This window comes from Lathyrus oleraceus, chromosome 3 (genome assembly GCF_024323335.1).
Source record: "Lathyrus oleraceus cultivar Zhongwan6 chromosome 3, CAAS_Psat_ZW6_1.0, whole genome shotgun sequence".
Taxonomy (NCBI): domain Eukaryota; kingdom Viridiplantae; phylum Streptophyta; class Magnoliopsida; order Fabales; family Fabaceae; genus Lathyrus; species Lathyrus oleraceus.
In genome coordinates, this window is record NC_066581.1 from 8,197,923 (window position 1) to 8,213,272 (window position 15,350).

At 35.3% G+C, this 15,350-nt stretch overlaps 1 protein-coding gene across 1 annotated transcript; it reads right to left on the reverse strand.

Moving 5' to 3' along the window:
- Window positions 1–383: 383 nt before the first annotated feature.
- Window positions 384–1,452, reverse strand: LOC127132078 (cytochrome b5). The gene is made up of 3 exons (XM_051060948.1): window positions 1,315–1,452; window positions 945–1,011; window positions 384–819 (listed from the first exon to the last, which is right to left on the reverse strand). The coding sequence occupies exons 1-3, from the start codon at window positions 1,396–1,398 to the stop codon at window positions 542–544; spliced, it is 429 nt and encodes a 142-aa protein (XP_050916905.1). The 5' UTR covers window positions 1,399–1,452; the 3' UTR covers window positions 384–541.
- Window positions 1,453–15,350: the final 13,898 nt, after the last annotated feature.

Sequence of the window (15,350 nt, forward strand, 5' to 3'; positions counted from 1 at the left end):
CATAAAATCATATCTCTTTGAAATAATGGGGGAGAGTGCGTGGATGAACGAGAAAGACTTAGAAACATGGTAATATTTTTTTACATTAATCTTGATAAGGAGCATAAACCTATTTCTGATTCGATTATGTCATGGGTTACTTAGCCGATGAGTTTAGAGCTCAGCCATATGCAACTGAGCGGGTCCAATTAGTAAAAATTAGCTTTGCTGGAAGTAAAAATAACTTTTTGACATGGACTATATAAAGTTCCAGGAGAGGATGGTTACAGTGTAGCAAACAGTGTATGCAATGAATCAGAAATTGCAGAAAACTCATAACACATTAATGGTGTTCCCTACAGTGACAAAAGCTTAAAGGCAGAAAATAATTTGGCCAATAAACATTTAATTATCAATAACATGTAAGCTAATCAATAATCATAATAAAATCCAGTTCAAAATATTCAAATACAAGATATTAAACAAATTGAGTTTAAATGATCAGCTAGTATAGTGTTGGCTAGAGTAATAAATATGATTCATACACATCATTTTTCATATTTTATGCGTCACTGACTTGTTTCTTTTTTCCATAATGTTGCATAGCAAATGCAAAGGCCAATATCAGTAACGGTAACATAAATTGCAATGCTTTTGCAACAAATCCCGACGATTGATCACGATTATTGCGTGCTTGTGTAGGCGGAGGTGGAGGAGGAATGGACTTATCTTCAGTTGGAATGTTCGACGTGTCGACCATTCCAATACAGTATTTGTGCATCATATCTATTGCAGAGTCACTATGACCTACATCTTCAAAATCAACAGTAGCATCCTTCCCTGTTAAAATACAAGATCTTAATGCTATGAACCAACCAAATTGCTTTGCTATAGTTTTTTCAATGCTAAATTGCTAATATACATGTTATATATGAATCAATCATTGATGAGAAGTTAATTATTACCTGTTGATGAAATTAAAGATTCTTCACCACCTGGATGATCATCCAAAAATGGGGTCACATCATACACCTACAACACACCATTGGAATGGTATAGATGAAAATCAACAAAACAAATATATATTTATTGTCTGATTGAATGATTCATCTTATTTGTTTGATCCATATAGAACTCACACTTTTGAAAAAGGCGTGTTCGTCTCCACACCGACACTTGTGATTACTTTTAATTTATTTATTTTTTCAAATTATTACCGGTGTCGGTGTAAGTGTTGTATTCATGGTGTATGTGTTTCACAACAAATCATGCAATGCACTTAACAATATCAAAAAATAATAAGAATCATAACAAAAGATAGTGTTGAAAAGAGACCTTTCCATGGATCATAATCCAACAATCTTTTTTGTTGTTGTGTTTGGAAACTTCCTCAAAAGTAAAAGTTTTGGTTGAGGCCATTGATTTTGTTTGTCACACAATGTCAAGCACGGATTATTAAGTCACAGATTATTCGTTCTATCATGTAAAAGAGAAAAGAAAATAAATGTTGAGAGAATAGTTCCGTGTTGGTTGGAACAAAAAGCGCACAAGTTGAAGAAAAATTCCTACATCGCGAATTATTTATACACCAATGAAACATAATTCTTACATGTAACAATAAGTATATTTTTAATATAAGATAGTTTTTGTGAATATTGTGGTTAATTTTTATTAATGTTTCTTCAAAATATCCATAAAATATCATTTATTTTATATAGTGTTCCATAAATTTATTTTAGAACAACGAGTAAATTAGTATCAAAGAGTTCTTGATTGCACATATTTTAAATAAAAAATATTAAAAAAAAAATTTGTGTCTATAACATGAGATTTTTTCCTGTCACTCCAAGTGATATAGTATCCCACATATTTTCAAAATAGAAAAAAAATACATTCTCCATTATTTACCTTTCAAAATTTTATATTGGGTCCAAAAAAAAATAGTTTGAATCATTGGAAGAAAAAAATATGATAGTTATGCAGAAAAATCTGGTAAGAATGTTTTTGGAAAAGGTAGAATTTATGCAATTTTACCGAATGTTTTAAAAATTGATGAGTTTTTACCAATTTTTTTGAAAAATCTAGTATTTTGTTACATTTTTACCACATATTTTCGAAAGAACCTGTATTTTCTTAAAATTATTTGAATTTTTACCGTATTTTTTTAAAAATTTGATACAGTTATACCGGATATTTTGAAAAAATCAGTATTTTTGGGACATCTATTGTTTCACCCGAATATTTTGAAAAATCCGGTATAGACCCAAAAATTTCGAATATTTTGAAAATTCCAATATATCGGATTTTTTGCCTACTATAAAAAAATTAGTAGTTCAGAATGCTTCATTTGCACGGTCCAGATCCTGATGGTTCCCCTGCAGATTTTCACCACTGACGATGTATGTTTTACTTACATGTTTTCTTTTTAACTTGTTCAAAACTTAATAGACTTGGTATCTCTGACAATGATAATTTATTTTGTATATGTTGTAAAATACATATATTTTCCTCCATAACTGACGAGTTAGCATGAGAATAATCCATTGGTAAACATCATGGTATTATTGTTGTTACTAGTCACCTAATACCGCAAATAGTATCAAATGGAGGAAAAGTAAATTGATTAAGAGTTGTGAGAGAGGAGAAAACTACAAAAAGAAGAATTCTTCTTATGGTAGTTATAGTATTAAAGTTAAATGTCCATTTATGCTGAGATATATTCCAAGTGGTAGCGGTTGGAAGATTATGGTTAGGTGCGAGTTTCATAATCATAAACTAGCTAAGGACTTAGATGGAAATGATGTATTTGGTCGTTTAAAAGATGATGAAAGATGGTTTGTGATTGACATGACAAGATACAATATGGCTAAATACATAATTGTTACTTTGAAAGATAGAGATCCATAAAATATCATTAGCGTTACCCATGTGTACAAGGCAAGATATACATATAAGATATTAAAATGAGGTATATTGAGTGAAATGCAACATTTGTTAAGTCTTATTAATAAAGAGAAATACATGTACTGAACCAGAAACATAAACGGTTAAAATGTTGTTGCTGATATATTTTAGACACATCATGATTCAGTGAAGTTGTTGAACATGTTTGAAGGGTCGGAGATTCCTCCAAGGCTATCACCTGGTAGCCCAAAATTTGAAACTAACAATGTAGGTACTTAAGTGGATGATGAGTTTGAAGCATCCATACAACCTACCTATCAAGAAACCAAACAAACTAGTTTTAATCAAGAAAGATTGGATTGGATGCACTCGAAAATCCAAAGTAATCGAGTAGATCAGTTGAGGTAAGAGAAGGACAATTCTACAAGGAGATGACGTCTAAGGTAGAACATCATACTTGATAATGTTCAGTAGGTGATTCAGCAACTGATGTTGCGCTTTCCACCTCCATAGTGAGGTTTCTATGAGTTTCTTTGTACCCTCATTTACTTTTACCAGAACATTAGGGTCAATGTCCAGTTCAAGTTTGAAGGGGCATTTCCCTCTTACTTTTTTTGCACTTTTACTTTAATCACATTTTGTTTATTTTGTTATGTGTTTGTTGTATTATGTCTGTTGTAAATACTTCTATTAGACTCTCCTAAAATAACACAGTGTGAAAAAAAATCGGAAAACTTTTGATCTTGATTATACCAAAAAAGTATATATAATCCAAGGGAAGAAAGTTTGAGTCTTAGGACCCCCGGAAAGTTTGATGAGTTAGATATTTTTTGAACTCCGTAGGTCTTTCGAATGAGATGTTAGTTTAACTCGTAAAGGAAAATACAAAGAAAATAAAAAATACAAATGATAATAATGCCCTAATGACTGCCAGTGTTGAGGATGACTTCATGTATGATCCACTAACTTCAGGAGATTCCCCTTGAGGTCTTCACACTTATAAGGGCGAGAGGTTAACGTTCACCACCAGGTTTCCTTCTAGAAAATATATGTACTTTTTATCGATCAACTATTGTACTTTGTATTTGAAAGTGTTGCAGTCTTCAGTTGAGTTCCCTATTGATTCAACATGATATCCATATTGCACATCCAGATCATACCCAGGTGGGTATGGTTGTGGCATCGGCTTCATAGGTTTGGGATCCACCAATGAGCTTTGAATCAGATGTTGTAAAAGTTAACTATATGACATAGGAATAAGATCGAGAGGAGTATTCCTTCTTTCCAGGTTGTTGTGGGGCCTATGTTGGCTCTGGTGTTGATTCTGATATCCTCGACCTTGGGCTCGCTGAAAAAATGTTTGACCAGAGTCGCCATCGAACTTTATTTATTCCAATGAAGGAATAGGAAAATACTGATAAAACCTTTGATAAAACCTTTGTCGCAACCATATTTGGGTTCGGGATTCGATTATGCAAGGGGAAGGTATTAGCACCCCTCACATTCGTTGTACTCAACAAGAACCTTTTAGTTAGGCTTACGATTTAAATGTTAGCTTATGTCATTTGTTTTCTTCGAATTAAAAATTTTAAAGAGAAAAAGAAAGGGGTCACAAACTTTTCTTTATTAATGTGCCTGACGAGATTGTAGGTTTCGCTCTAATGTATCTTCAGGTGCAATAGAGAACCCAAGGTATGCGTAGTTATAAGTAGAAAATGCTTTATTTGTTGGTCGATTTTAGCGGAAGCTACTTTGTATCAATCGACGAAAAAAAATTGTTTTACCCAAAATAGGTGAGGAGCGGTCGTTTGCATCACATTGAATGGATTTCTACATATCAACATTCATGGAAAAATGTCACTTATCTCAACTCAACGATTACGGATGAAGCATTGTCCTGCATCATCTCGATACAAAATGTCCTTCACTTATGAAAAGTTTTTTGAGATCGCACGGCTGCGAGAAAAAGAAGTTTGATGTGTTACATGTATTTTATAGGTGAATGACAAACGTTTGATGAGAACGAGACATAAGCCTCAGGATCAATCATTCAGGGTTCCACCAGAATGCTAGATTTCAACGGTCCTTTTTCATTCAAGATTAATTAAGAAAATTATTTGATGGAAAACAAATGCTTGACAAGAACAAGGCACATGCCTCATAATCAATTGTTCAAAGAGTTAAGTTAGAATGCTAGATCCCAAGGAACCTTTTTTTCCAAGTTAATTAAGTGTTTTAAGAATGAAAAAAAAGAATGAACGGTTAACCCAAAATGCGTGGCTCGAGACCGATCATTCGAGGGTTCCTACCGGAATGCCAATAATCCTCTTCTTTCGTATTTTTTTTAAAAAAAAATTAATGTTATGTTTGATTTGATTTTGTAAATGGTTTGAAATTAATTTGGTTGATTGTATTTATTTTGAAATTGTGGAAAGTTGGAATTGATTTTGAAATCGAATGAAATGTTAGTGAAATTGAATTTGTGGGAAATATCAAGTGCGGTTATTTACATGTATGATAATATGGACAAGGATTAAAAGAGAAATTACCTAAGTAAATGACTTATCAAAATGAGATCGATTAACAATTCATCAAATAAACCACTTAACAATTAAAAGTAATTAAAATCTAATCAACTAAATAAAAATTAATCAATTTATTAATTATTAATCTAAATTAATTAATTAATCAATAAAATAAAATTAAAATAAATATAAAAAAACATGAAAAAGGGGTGCCAGTAGGAATGAGCAAGGGGTGTCAGAATTATCAAATCAACATTATTATGTTAGGCCTAACCCACAATTATCCCTAACTTAATTCTCATTTTTTCTGAATAAAAGATATTAAATTGAATTAAAAAAATATAAAAAGTTACCAATTTGGAGAGAGAGGCATTGTGTTCCACCTAACGTCAAGGCATGATTTTTTTTATTAAAAAAAAAGAGTTAACCTAACGAATCAAATGGCTACATGTGGCATTATTCTAAAAATAAATAAATAATAATAAACCAAAATATAACAAAAGCAAGTCAGAGAGAAAAAGAGGATTTGTCTCTTTTCTTCTTTCCCACGTGGTCCCCTCTTTACTTCTTCATACCAATCTTTCATCAAAATAAAACAAACACATAAATCTCTTTCACCCATTTTCAGTTCCAAACTCAATCATACCAAAAAAGAAAGAAGAAAAAAATATATATTTCAAAATCAAATATGAAAGTAAGGCTACCATAATGGACGTAGCCAACAGACTCATGAATGGAGGGTGGGGCGCCGCCATTATGCGAGTGGTGATGTGCAGCTGGTAGATGTAGTAACATGATCAGAGAGGGTGGCACAATCGGAGGTGAACGACGGTGGAGGGAGGTGCAGTTCGTTTATGGAGTTAGCTAACGACAGTTAACTCATGAAGGAAAGTGAGGGAGGTTGAAGGTTGTTTGTTCATGAAGGTGGAGCAGAAGTGACAATATCGTGTTTGTGAAGTTGATGAAAATAATGGATGTTCATCATGAAGAAACACCAAGCTCTTTCTTGTTCTTTTTTTTTGTTAAAAAGAAATGTTGTGAAAATGATATCGAAATTACAAAATATAATTGGTTTCTTGATCAAGAGACCCACAAGGGTAGAAAAGGAGAAAAAAGTAAGAACACAATGAAATTGGTTATAAACTAATATTCTTTACTTTCTCTTTGAAACAAGATTATAAATGTTACAGGATAGCAAATAACCTCTCTCACCCTAATTAGGATTTGCATTGTACAATGATGAGAGACTAGTATGTTATTTATAAGAAAACAAACACACTAAACTAATGGGATTTTACACACAGGCCCATTACACAAGCTAACTTAGAGAATAAGCTAACTTAAAACATTGGGCATAATAAACATGCTTAATTTGATATGCTAACAATCCTAGCATACTTCAACTATAACATGTGAACAGACTTTGATGACATGTTAATGATCTTGTGGGATTGTCGAACCAAGAAGTCACCCTTCAACCATAGTAGAGTTTGATCCAATATCTCACAAGAAAGAATAAAGGTGTGATGTTTGTGAAGCTTGTAGTTGTGAGAAGATAGTGTTGGAGAGTGAAAGGAGATGAATATAGTTTGAGTGTTGTTATGGAGAAGAAAGAATGATTTATGTAGGTGTCATAATGAAGGATAAAATACATGCTATTGTTTCTTTCATTATTTTGAAAAGAGGAGGATGGTCATTTGTGTTTTACAAGGTGGAGATGGAAGTTAGTATATGGAGTGTGTTTGATGTAAGAACAAAATGGCAACGTAAGTGTTGAAAGAGGATGTAGAAATGGATGAGTGGCTATGTGTGTTGAAGAATAATGATGATGATTCAATAGTTATTGTGTGTACACGATGGGGAAGATATCATGAAAGATGTATATGGCTTCCAAGATTATTGTAGGTGAGGGAAAAGAGGTATGGTTGTGTAAGACTCTAATTTTGACCCTAAGATCCCTCATGGCATCATATCATTGCTCATTGCATTTTCCTAAAGGATCATAGCATGTGTGGCTCCTTACCCTAAGGTTGGGACTTGTGTGAGTTGGTTTGAGACCATAAAGCATGATTGAATTGTACGTTTTTGCTTTTCTTATTTTGTTTACTAACCAAAAGCACAAAAATATGTCACTAACATCTTTTGTTTTGAAGCATAAGCAATCATGTGATCCAAGGCTCCTAGGAGGCTCATATGCTCAAAGAAGTGGCTAAATGAAGATGAAATCAAGCATGAAAATGGTTCCCAAAGCTCTCAATCCTCATCTATGTCTCCCAAGTATCTCAATTTGTCAATTTGATCAAGATAAACCAAGGGGTTTGAGGCTTGTTTCCCAAGGAAACCCTAATTCAGTTGTGCATTGACTGTGCCTTGCTCATGAAGAAACCTCAACCTATGATCAAATTCAATCAAGGAAAGTTCTTTAATTCATCATTTTATGCATATATGAGCTTATGTGAGTATCCTTAATCATTCATTCATCAAGATTTGAAGTTTGGACTTGAGACGTTGAGCAGTCAAGTCATCTGACCAAATTGAAATCCATTGAGACCTAACTTTTGATGTGTTTGTCAAATGAAGATGACCCCAAGAGAAAACATGTTCTTAAAAACCATATTAACAACTTTCATGTTCATAAAAAATCAATTTGAAACTTGTAAGGTCATAATTCATTTCAAAACATTATAGGTCATTTTGACTGAAACCCTAATTTTGGGTCAACTTCCCAAGGACCTAACTCCTTCATTTTTTATAATTTTCAGGTGAGACCAATTGCATTGGAAATTTTGTGATGTATACTTAAAATGTTATGTTGGAAAAAATTTCATAATCCTAAAAGAAACACATGTGATAATACAAAACAATATAGATCACTTTGGACCAAAGTCATTGAATCTTGAAAAAGTCCAACTTCAAGTGCCCACAACTTTCTCATCAAAAATACAAATTATGCAAAATTTAAGTCCAAATTGATCATATTGAAAATATATACAACTTTGATGTTGGAGGTTTTTCAATTTGAAGCTTGCATCACTGAAACAGAAGGGCTTGTAGTTGGTCACTTTTGGCAAATTTTTCAAAGACATGTTTTGGACATCAAACTTCATGACCAGTTTTCATAAATTTCCAAACTCCAAATGGATTTTTGTCCAACATAGATTTTTTTCCTTATGTCAAGACCTTTCCAACCATTACTCACATGCCTATGTTTGAATGTTTCCATATGGGACTTTCGAAGAGAGGAACATTTGTGATCAATTATGCATTTCACTTTGTAACTTGATGCACAAGCCAATGCAGCTCAGAATGCACGTCCATTTCAACTCCAAGTGACTTCATCTTGCATTTCCAATTGGTTTTGGGCCTCACATGCGCCTGTACAGGCCCATGCATGGAGGACCCAATGATCATGCACACGAGTTTCTCCTCACCTTGCCTTGCATTTCAGCTATAAATAGGAACCTTGCTTCATTCAATTATCAACCTGAAGGCGCCTAAAGCTCTGCTGAAATCCATACCCAACCTCACACCAAAGGAATTTTGAATTTTCATTTCTCTTTTCAAGTTTGAATTTCAACAAAATCAGTTGATCTTCAACACTTATTCCTTAGCCTTGCACTCATACCACACCTCAAGATCAAGCTGCAAGTAAGAATTGGAGTGGATCGTGCTCATCAGAGCTACACTTCAAAGGTTTACATCTCAACTGTTTTGATCCATATCTCACCATATATTGTGATCTGCTTGTTTTTGTTTGGTTCTCTGAAGTCCTCGTGTGAGAGGCAAGCCAATGGTGGCTTTAATTTCATGAATTCATGCATTTCAGATTTAACACATGGATTTTCCATCTCAGGTTTCTCCTTCCATAGGGATCTTGAGAGAAATCCAAGGTTACAGGGGTGATGTACATCACCCCAGCTTTAATTTGGTATAAGGCACGTGCAATTTGGTTGAGGTTGCAAAACCTGCAACTGGTGGTCGGTTTCTGTTTGCTCACCGGAGAAGACGGTGGTTTCCACCACCGTCCCCACGTGGATGAGTTCTGGCCTTTAGATCTTATTTCTCCGTTCTAATCGTGGCCATACATTATGTTTACTATTTTTAATCCAGCGTGTGATACGTTTGACTGAGGATCACAATGCGCGCGCGCTTCTGGACCACTTGATTGTCCACATCAATTAATGAAGTTGAATCATGCGCTCCTGATTTTTTCTGATTTTTTAATTTCTGTTTTATTTTCCTTAATTCCTTTTATTTTCAAAAATTCATAACTCTTTTATTTGGAATCACAAAAATATGAGGCCAATTGCAAAAAAATTCTTAAAAAATCTAGTTTCATAATCTAATTTTTAATTATTTTTGTGATTCCATTTAATATTTTTTGTGAATTATTTCATTTTTGATAGTTTTTAATTCATTTAAAATACTTTTTGATATTCAAAAATGCCAAAAATATTTTCCTAACATATATGGATGATGATAAGTCTATGAAAAATATTCTCATTAATTTCTTAATTGATTTGAGATTTATTTGAGATTTTAATTCATTTGTGTTATATTTTAATGCTTTTAATTGATTTTTAAATTGTTTCTGTTTTAAAAAAATATTGAGAAAATTTGTCAAACCTAGTTTGACCATGTTAGACTTATGATGATCCAATTGGACTTATCCAAGTTGATTTGAATTGGATTTGAAGTTTGACCTTACTTTGTTCATTTTATTTTATGTATTATTTTAATTCCAAAAATACCAAAAATATGTTTGACCTCTCTTGACTTCTAATCTTCATTTCACTTCAGTTTACCATTGATTGATGTTGATTCCATTCACATTTGATCATTGTGTTTTGGTTATGTCATTTGAATTTTCATTTTGTACATTTCATCTTCATCTCTTTTCTTCTTCTTTTTCTTTTGACCAATGAGTTAATGATTTGTGGTTAGCCTCGACATATGAGAGACTTAACCTTCTTTGATCCAAATCAAATTCAACTTGATCAAAGATCAAGTGAATTGCTTTGTGTCCAAGATAGGTTGCTTCTTGGTCAAGCAGAAAACCTAAAATCCATACAAGGTCATTCTTCTTTTCTTTTGGCATGGCAAGTTGTAGGAGCTTGGCTTACTAGTCATGATCTCTAACTTGTGTTTATTTGCCTATAGTTTTATTGACCGACCTCAAATAGGTGTGACTACTACATTAGTCCACTTACGATTGCTTAACATAGCGCTAAATTGCCTTATGGCACACTAACACTAACTACTAATTACTAACTCTTAATTCAAGCACTTAATTCTTGCAATTTACTTTAATGCAATTTAATTTCTTGCTCATTTATTCATATTGTCTTTTCCCTTTGCTCATTTGAGCTCATGTTTATGTTTATGCCATTTTCTTTTTGCTCACTTGAGCTTATTATTGTATATAAATATATTGTTGCTTTGTGTTTCTTTTGTCTGTGTTTGTGTGAACCCAAGGCAAAAAGGAGAAAGGACTTAGACTTAGGACCTTACATATGCTTAATGGAGTTCAAGAGCAACTAGGCCTCATGCCTTTAGAATGCTAAATTTGTTGAAGAGCAACTAGGCCTCATGCCTTTAGAATGCTTAATCTTGAAGTTGGCTTGAAAGGACCCCTAATCTAAACTCTTTTTGTCCATTCCTCTTATTGCATTGTGAACTTTTTGATTGTTTGTTCTTGTGTGATAGGGATTCCAAACTTGAGAGGGTTAGAAGGACCATTGTCATAAGCATCCAAGTTAAGAGACACAAGCCAAGTGGAGATCCTAGGAGCTTGATTGAATATTTGTGAAATTCTGGTATAGTTAGAGTACAAATGTTCTACACGAAGTCATGACATCTGATCCAACACTGTTAGTAAAAACAACAAGACAATTATAACAATTACACTCCAGTACTCAGGTGCACTCAGCCACAGATGTCAAGACATCTGCTAATATACCACCATGGGAAGAAGAACATCCAATTTTGTCCATCTAGTGCAAACACACAGTAGGGATCAAACATAGCCCTTAAGATTATTAATCCTGCCCAGTTCTAAGCATGATGTCTCAACATTGTTTTGAACATCATCTGTCACAACATTACAGATGGATAAACTGTAACAGACTAACCAGTCTATCAGTAACAGCAGTCAATAATGAATGTCATAACATTCTGTTTTGCAATCAGACTGCAGGTTATGTGTCAAGTCTGTTATTCCCTTCATGAACAGACTAGAAACAGACTGAATTATAACAGACAAAATATAGTGTGCAGAAGGTAAAAACACCAGTAATTGTTAACCCAGTTCGGTACAACATTACCAACTCTGGGGGCATACCAAGCCAGGAAGAAGATCCATTATTAGTAGTATTAATTCAGAGTTAAACTCCCTCATTTACAACTCCTCACTTAATCCCTACCCAATGCAATCTATACCTAGGCACTCCTAGATAGAAACCTCCAGTTTCCATTCCTATCATTACAAGTACCATGTAATGTTTAAACAACTTTGAACTTGCTTCACAACTTCGTTCAAGAACATAACCACTCTTGCCTACAGGCTTTGAGTTACAAATAATCTCATGCTTTCAAGCACTGAGAAACACTTGGTAACCTTCCCACAGGTTGGGAGGTTTACCTCATACACACACCTCTAATTTTTATATTGTTTGAGGCTTACAAAACCTAGGTTACAATCTCCTATTTATAACCTAACCACCCAACTGGATTTGGGCCTTCAAAAATCGCAGCAAATCTTCTTCTTTGCTGTTACAGAGCTGGCAGAAATCTTCTGCTCCAATCAAGGTCTTCAATCAATCTTTTATTTCCTAAAAGATCTCTCTATTTGGAAACTGTATATTTACCAAATATCTTCACCAAATCTTCTGATTGAATCTTCAAGATCTTCACATGGGAGTTAGGATATTCACCAGATTTCCTAATTAATCACAAACCAAACCAGAATTAACTGATTCAGTTTGATACACATGTGAGATGTCACAGTCCCGATGCCGTGACATCTTACATGACATGTTGGTCCAGATGTTGAACTTCTTCAATCCAACATATTAAAACAACAGAGATGAGTACATTATTTATTTTACAAAATTAATGCCAATCTTAAGGTACTAACAATCTCCCCCTTTGGCAAATTTTAGCTAAAACAAATAACCCAATATGGGTCTGCACTTCCTCTTTGTCCTTGACAGCCCCAATGCCACCACCACTGTTGGTGTACATGAGGAAGAAGATGTACAAGGATCAGCTCCACCACAACCCTTCCCCTCAATAGTAGAGCTTCCTGAAGAATATGTAATGCTGAGTACATAGCCAATGTAACTCAGATTACAAGACACAACTATCTTCTTAGCTCAGATCACAAGACACAACTGATGAACCCAGTTAGTGATTTTTGTGTCTGAATCCATCTTCTCCTTGCTACCAGATATTGCTTGCTTCTGGTGCATCCTCAGGATAATATTTCTCTCCCCCTTTTTAGCTAAACATTTATATATAACACCTTCACAAAACCAGATCCAAGAGCAGTATGCCCAGATTTTAACAAACCCCATGGTTTAGAGGGAAGGGAATGTCGCTCATGTGAGAAGAGGAGTGCTGAAACATCCTTTAAATAGGCCAGACCATGCTTAGGAATTAACGGTAGGAGTAAATGCTTGGTCAAGATTCATAAATATTTGCTGAGAAACAGTCAGAGAATCACCACCAATATCCTAGACAATCTTTGAATACCTTTTACAGCTCTTGACTATTTCCAGAAACAGCAGTTCCAAGACTATTCCATAAATGTTGTCAGACACGTTACAAGCTATGTCTTAACATTTGATACTGCTTCTGTCTGCATTCTCTATATACTCTCCCTGTCACCATTCCCTAAGACCACTTTCTCACCTCCAGTGGTAGCTTGACACCTAACACCACACATCCATATTTCCTTAAATAACTTCCAGCAGGAACATAGGATATCTTATGTTAAGACATCACATATGACATCTTGTGAACACTCTGTCCTTTTTGTTCACAAGGCAAACTATCAGCAGTTAAACCACTAAAGAGTAGTTTAATCAGCAGTAGAAGCAAAATAATTACTAGCTATGGCTACTAGTAATACACACATGCACAAGGGTACTTCTCCTCCCCCTAAAACTGTGCAACAATCAACAGAATTACTAGTTATGGATGCAACTAGTAAGACACACAAATGCACAATGCACCTGGGTACTTCTTCTCCCCCTAAAACTGTGCATTCACAAAAAACAGCTACTGTAACTCCAGCACCTGTTCCAGCCAGAATGTCACACTGACATCTGCTATAACATCAGCACCTGTGCACCTCTTCCAGTTTTCCTTATGATTGAAGATTCAATCAGGTCATACATTCTTCTTCTCACTCACCCTTGACACACGCCCCATCATCTCACTAACTAACAAGGTTCCATACCTTGTTTTCTGAGAACACATAGACCACAAGCTTGATGATTACTTGCAGTGCAAGGACAAAACTCCCTCTGTCATGAACAACCAACTCTCCTCTTGAAACTTGGAGATGAACATATCCAACACCCCAAGCTTGGACCTTCACAAACTTCCTGATTCAAAGAGAACCCAGACAGCTTGATGAATGGAAAACATAAGACGCATCTTCATGTCTTCAAGAGCACGCTCCATGTTCAACCTTCTTGGCTGAACACATCCACACTCTGTGACAATCTCTCTTATAACCAGAACAGAAAACAACATAACACCATCTGATATTCTTCAGATATTACTGAATCACAAGCTTGATCCACAAGAAACCAGACGCAACCCTAGCTGTAACACCCCAAACTGCTTTCAGGATTATCGACTAACCCCACAAACCAACACGGGTCTTTTCGGTATGTTTTGTCCTCACTCACACACTTTCCGGGAAACTTCCCAGAAGGTCACCCATCCCAATACTACTCCAAGTCAAGCACGCTTAACTATGGAGTTCTTATCTATTGGGCTACCGAAAAGAAGATGCATCTTGTTTTCGGTAGCCCAATAGATAAGAACTCCATAGTTAAGCGTGCTTGACTTGGAGTAGTATTGGGATGGGTGACCTTCTGGGAAGTTTCCCGGAAAGTGTGTGAGTGAGGACAAAACATACCGAAAAGACCCGTGTTGGTTTGTGGGGTTAGTCGATAATCCTGAAAGCAGTTTGGGGTGTTACAAATGGTATCAGAGCCAAAACCTCTCCCAGTACGATGTGGTTCGGGGACGAACCAAGCGGAAGTTGGTGGGCATGTAACACCCGAGGTCGGAGAGGCCGAAGAGTGGTTACATGTGACACCCGAGGGCGAGGGAGTGGTTGTTTATGCATGAGGCATGACAATGAGACACTCCTAGCAGCTTCTAGGGGAAAAACCGAATTCACATCGGAATGAGAGGGATCCTGAGGCTATGCAGGTATGGGACTGCATGGTTGAGTGAAGGCTTATAAGGATTAATTGGTACTACCTATACCAACAAGATGCATCTTCTTTTCGGTAGCCCAATAGATAAGAACTCCATAGTTAAGCGTGCTTGACTTGGAGTAGTATTGGGATGGGTGACCTTCTGGGAAGTTTCCCGGAAAGTGTGTGAGTGAGGACAAAACATGCCGAAAAGACCCGTGTTGGTTTGTGGGGTTAGTCGATAATCCTGAAAGCAGTTTGGGCTGTTACAAAACCATTTGTAACACCCCAAACTGCTTTCAGGATTATCGACTAACCCCACAAACCAACACGGGTCTTTTCGGTATGTTTTGTCCTCACTCACACACTTTCCGGGAAACTTCCCAGAAGGTCACCCATCCCAATACTACTCCAAGTCAAGCACGCTTAACTATGGAGTTCTTATCTATTGGGCTACCGAAAAGAAGATGCATCTTGTTTTCGGTAGCCCAATAGATAAGAACTC

Excerpts from the sequence above, each read along its gene's own strand:
- LOC127132078 (XM_051060948.1), bottom strand. The coding sequence starts at position 1,398 with ATGGCCTCAACCAAAACTTTTACTTTTGAGGAAGTTTCCAAACACAAC. Across the intron at positions 1,012-1,314 it reads GGATTATGATCCATGGAAAG|GTGTATGATGTGACCCCATT; the intron begins GTCTCTTTTCAA and ends GGTGTGTTGTAG. Across the intron at positions 820-944 it reads ATCTTTAATTTCATCAACAG|GGAAGGATGCTACTGTTGAT; the intron begins GTAATAATTAAC and ends GTATTTTAACAG.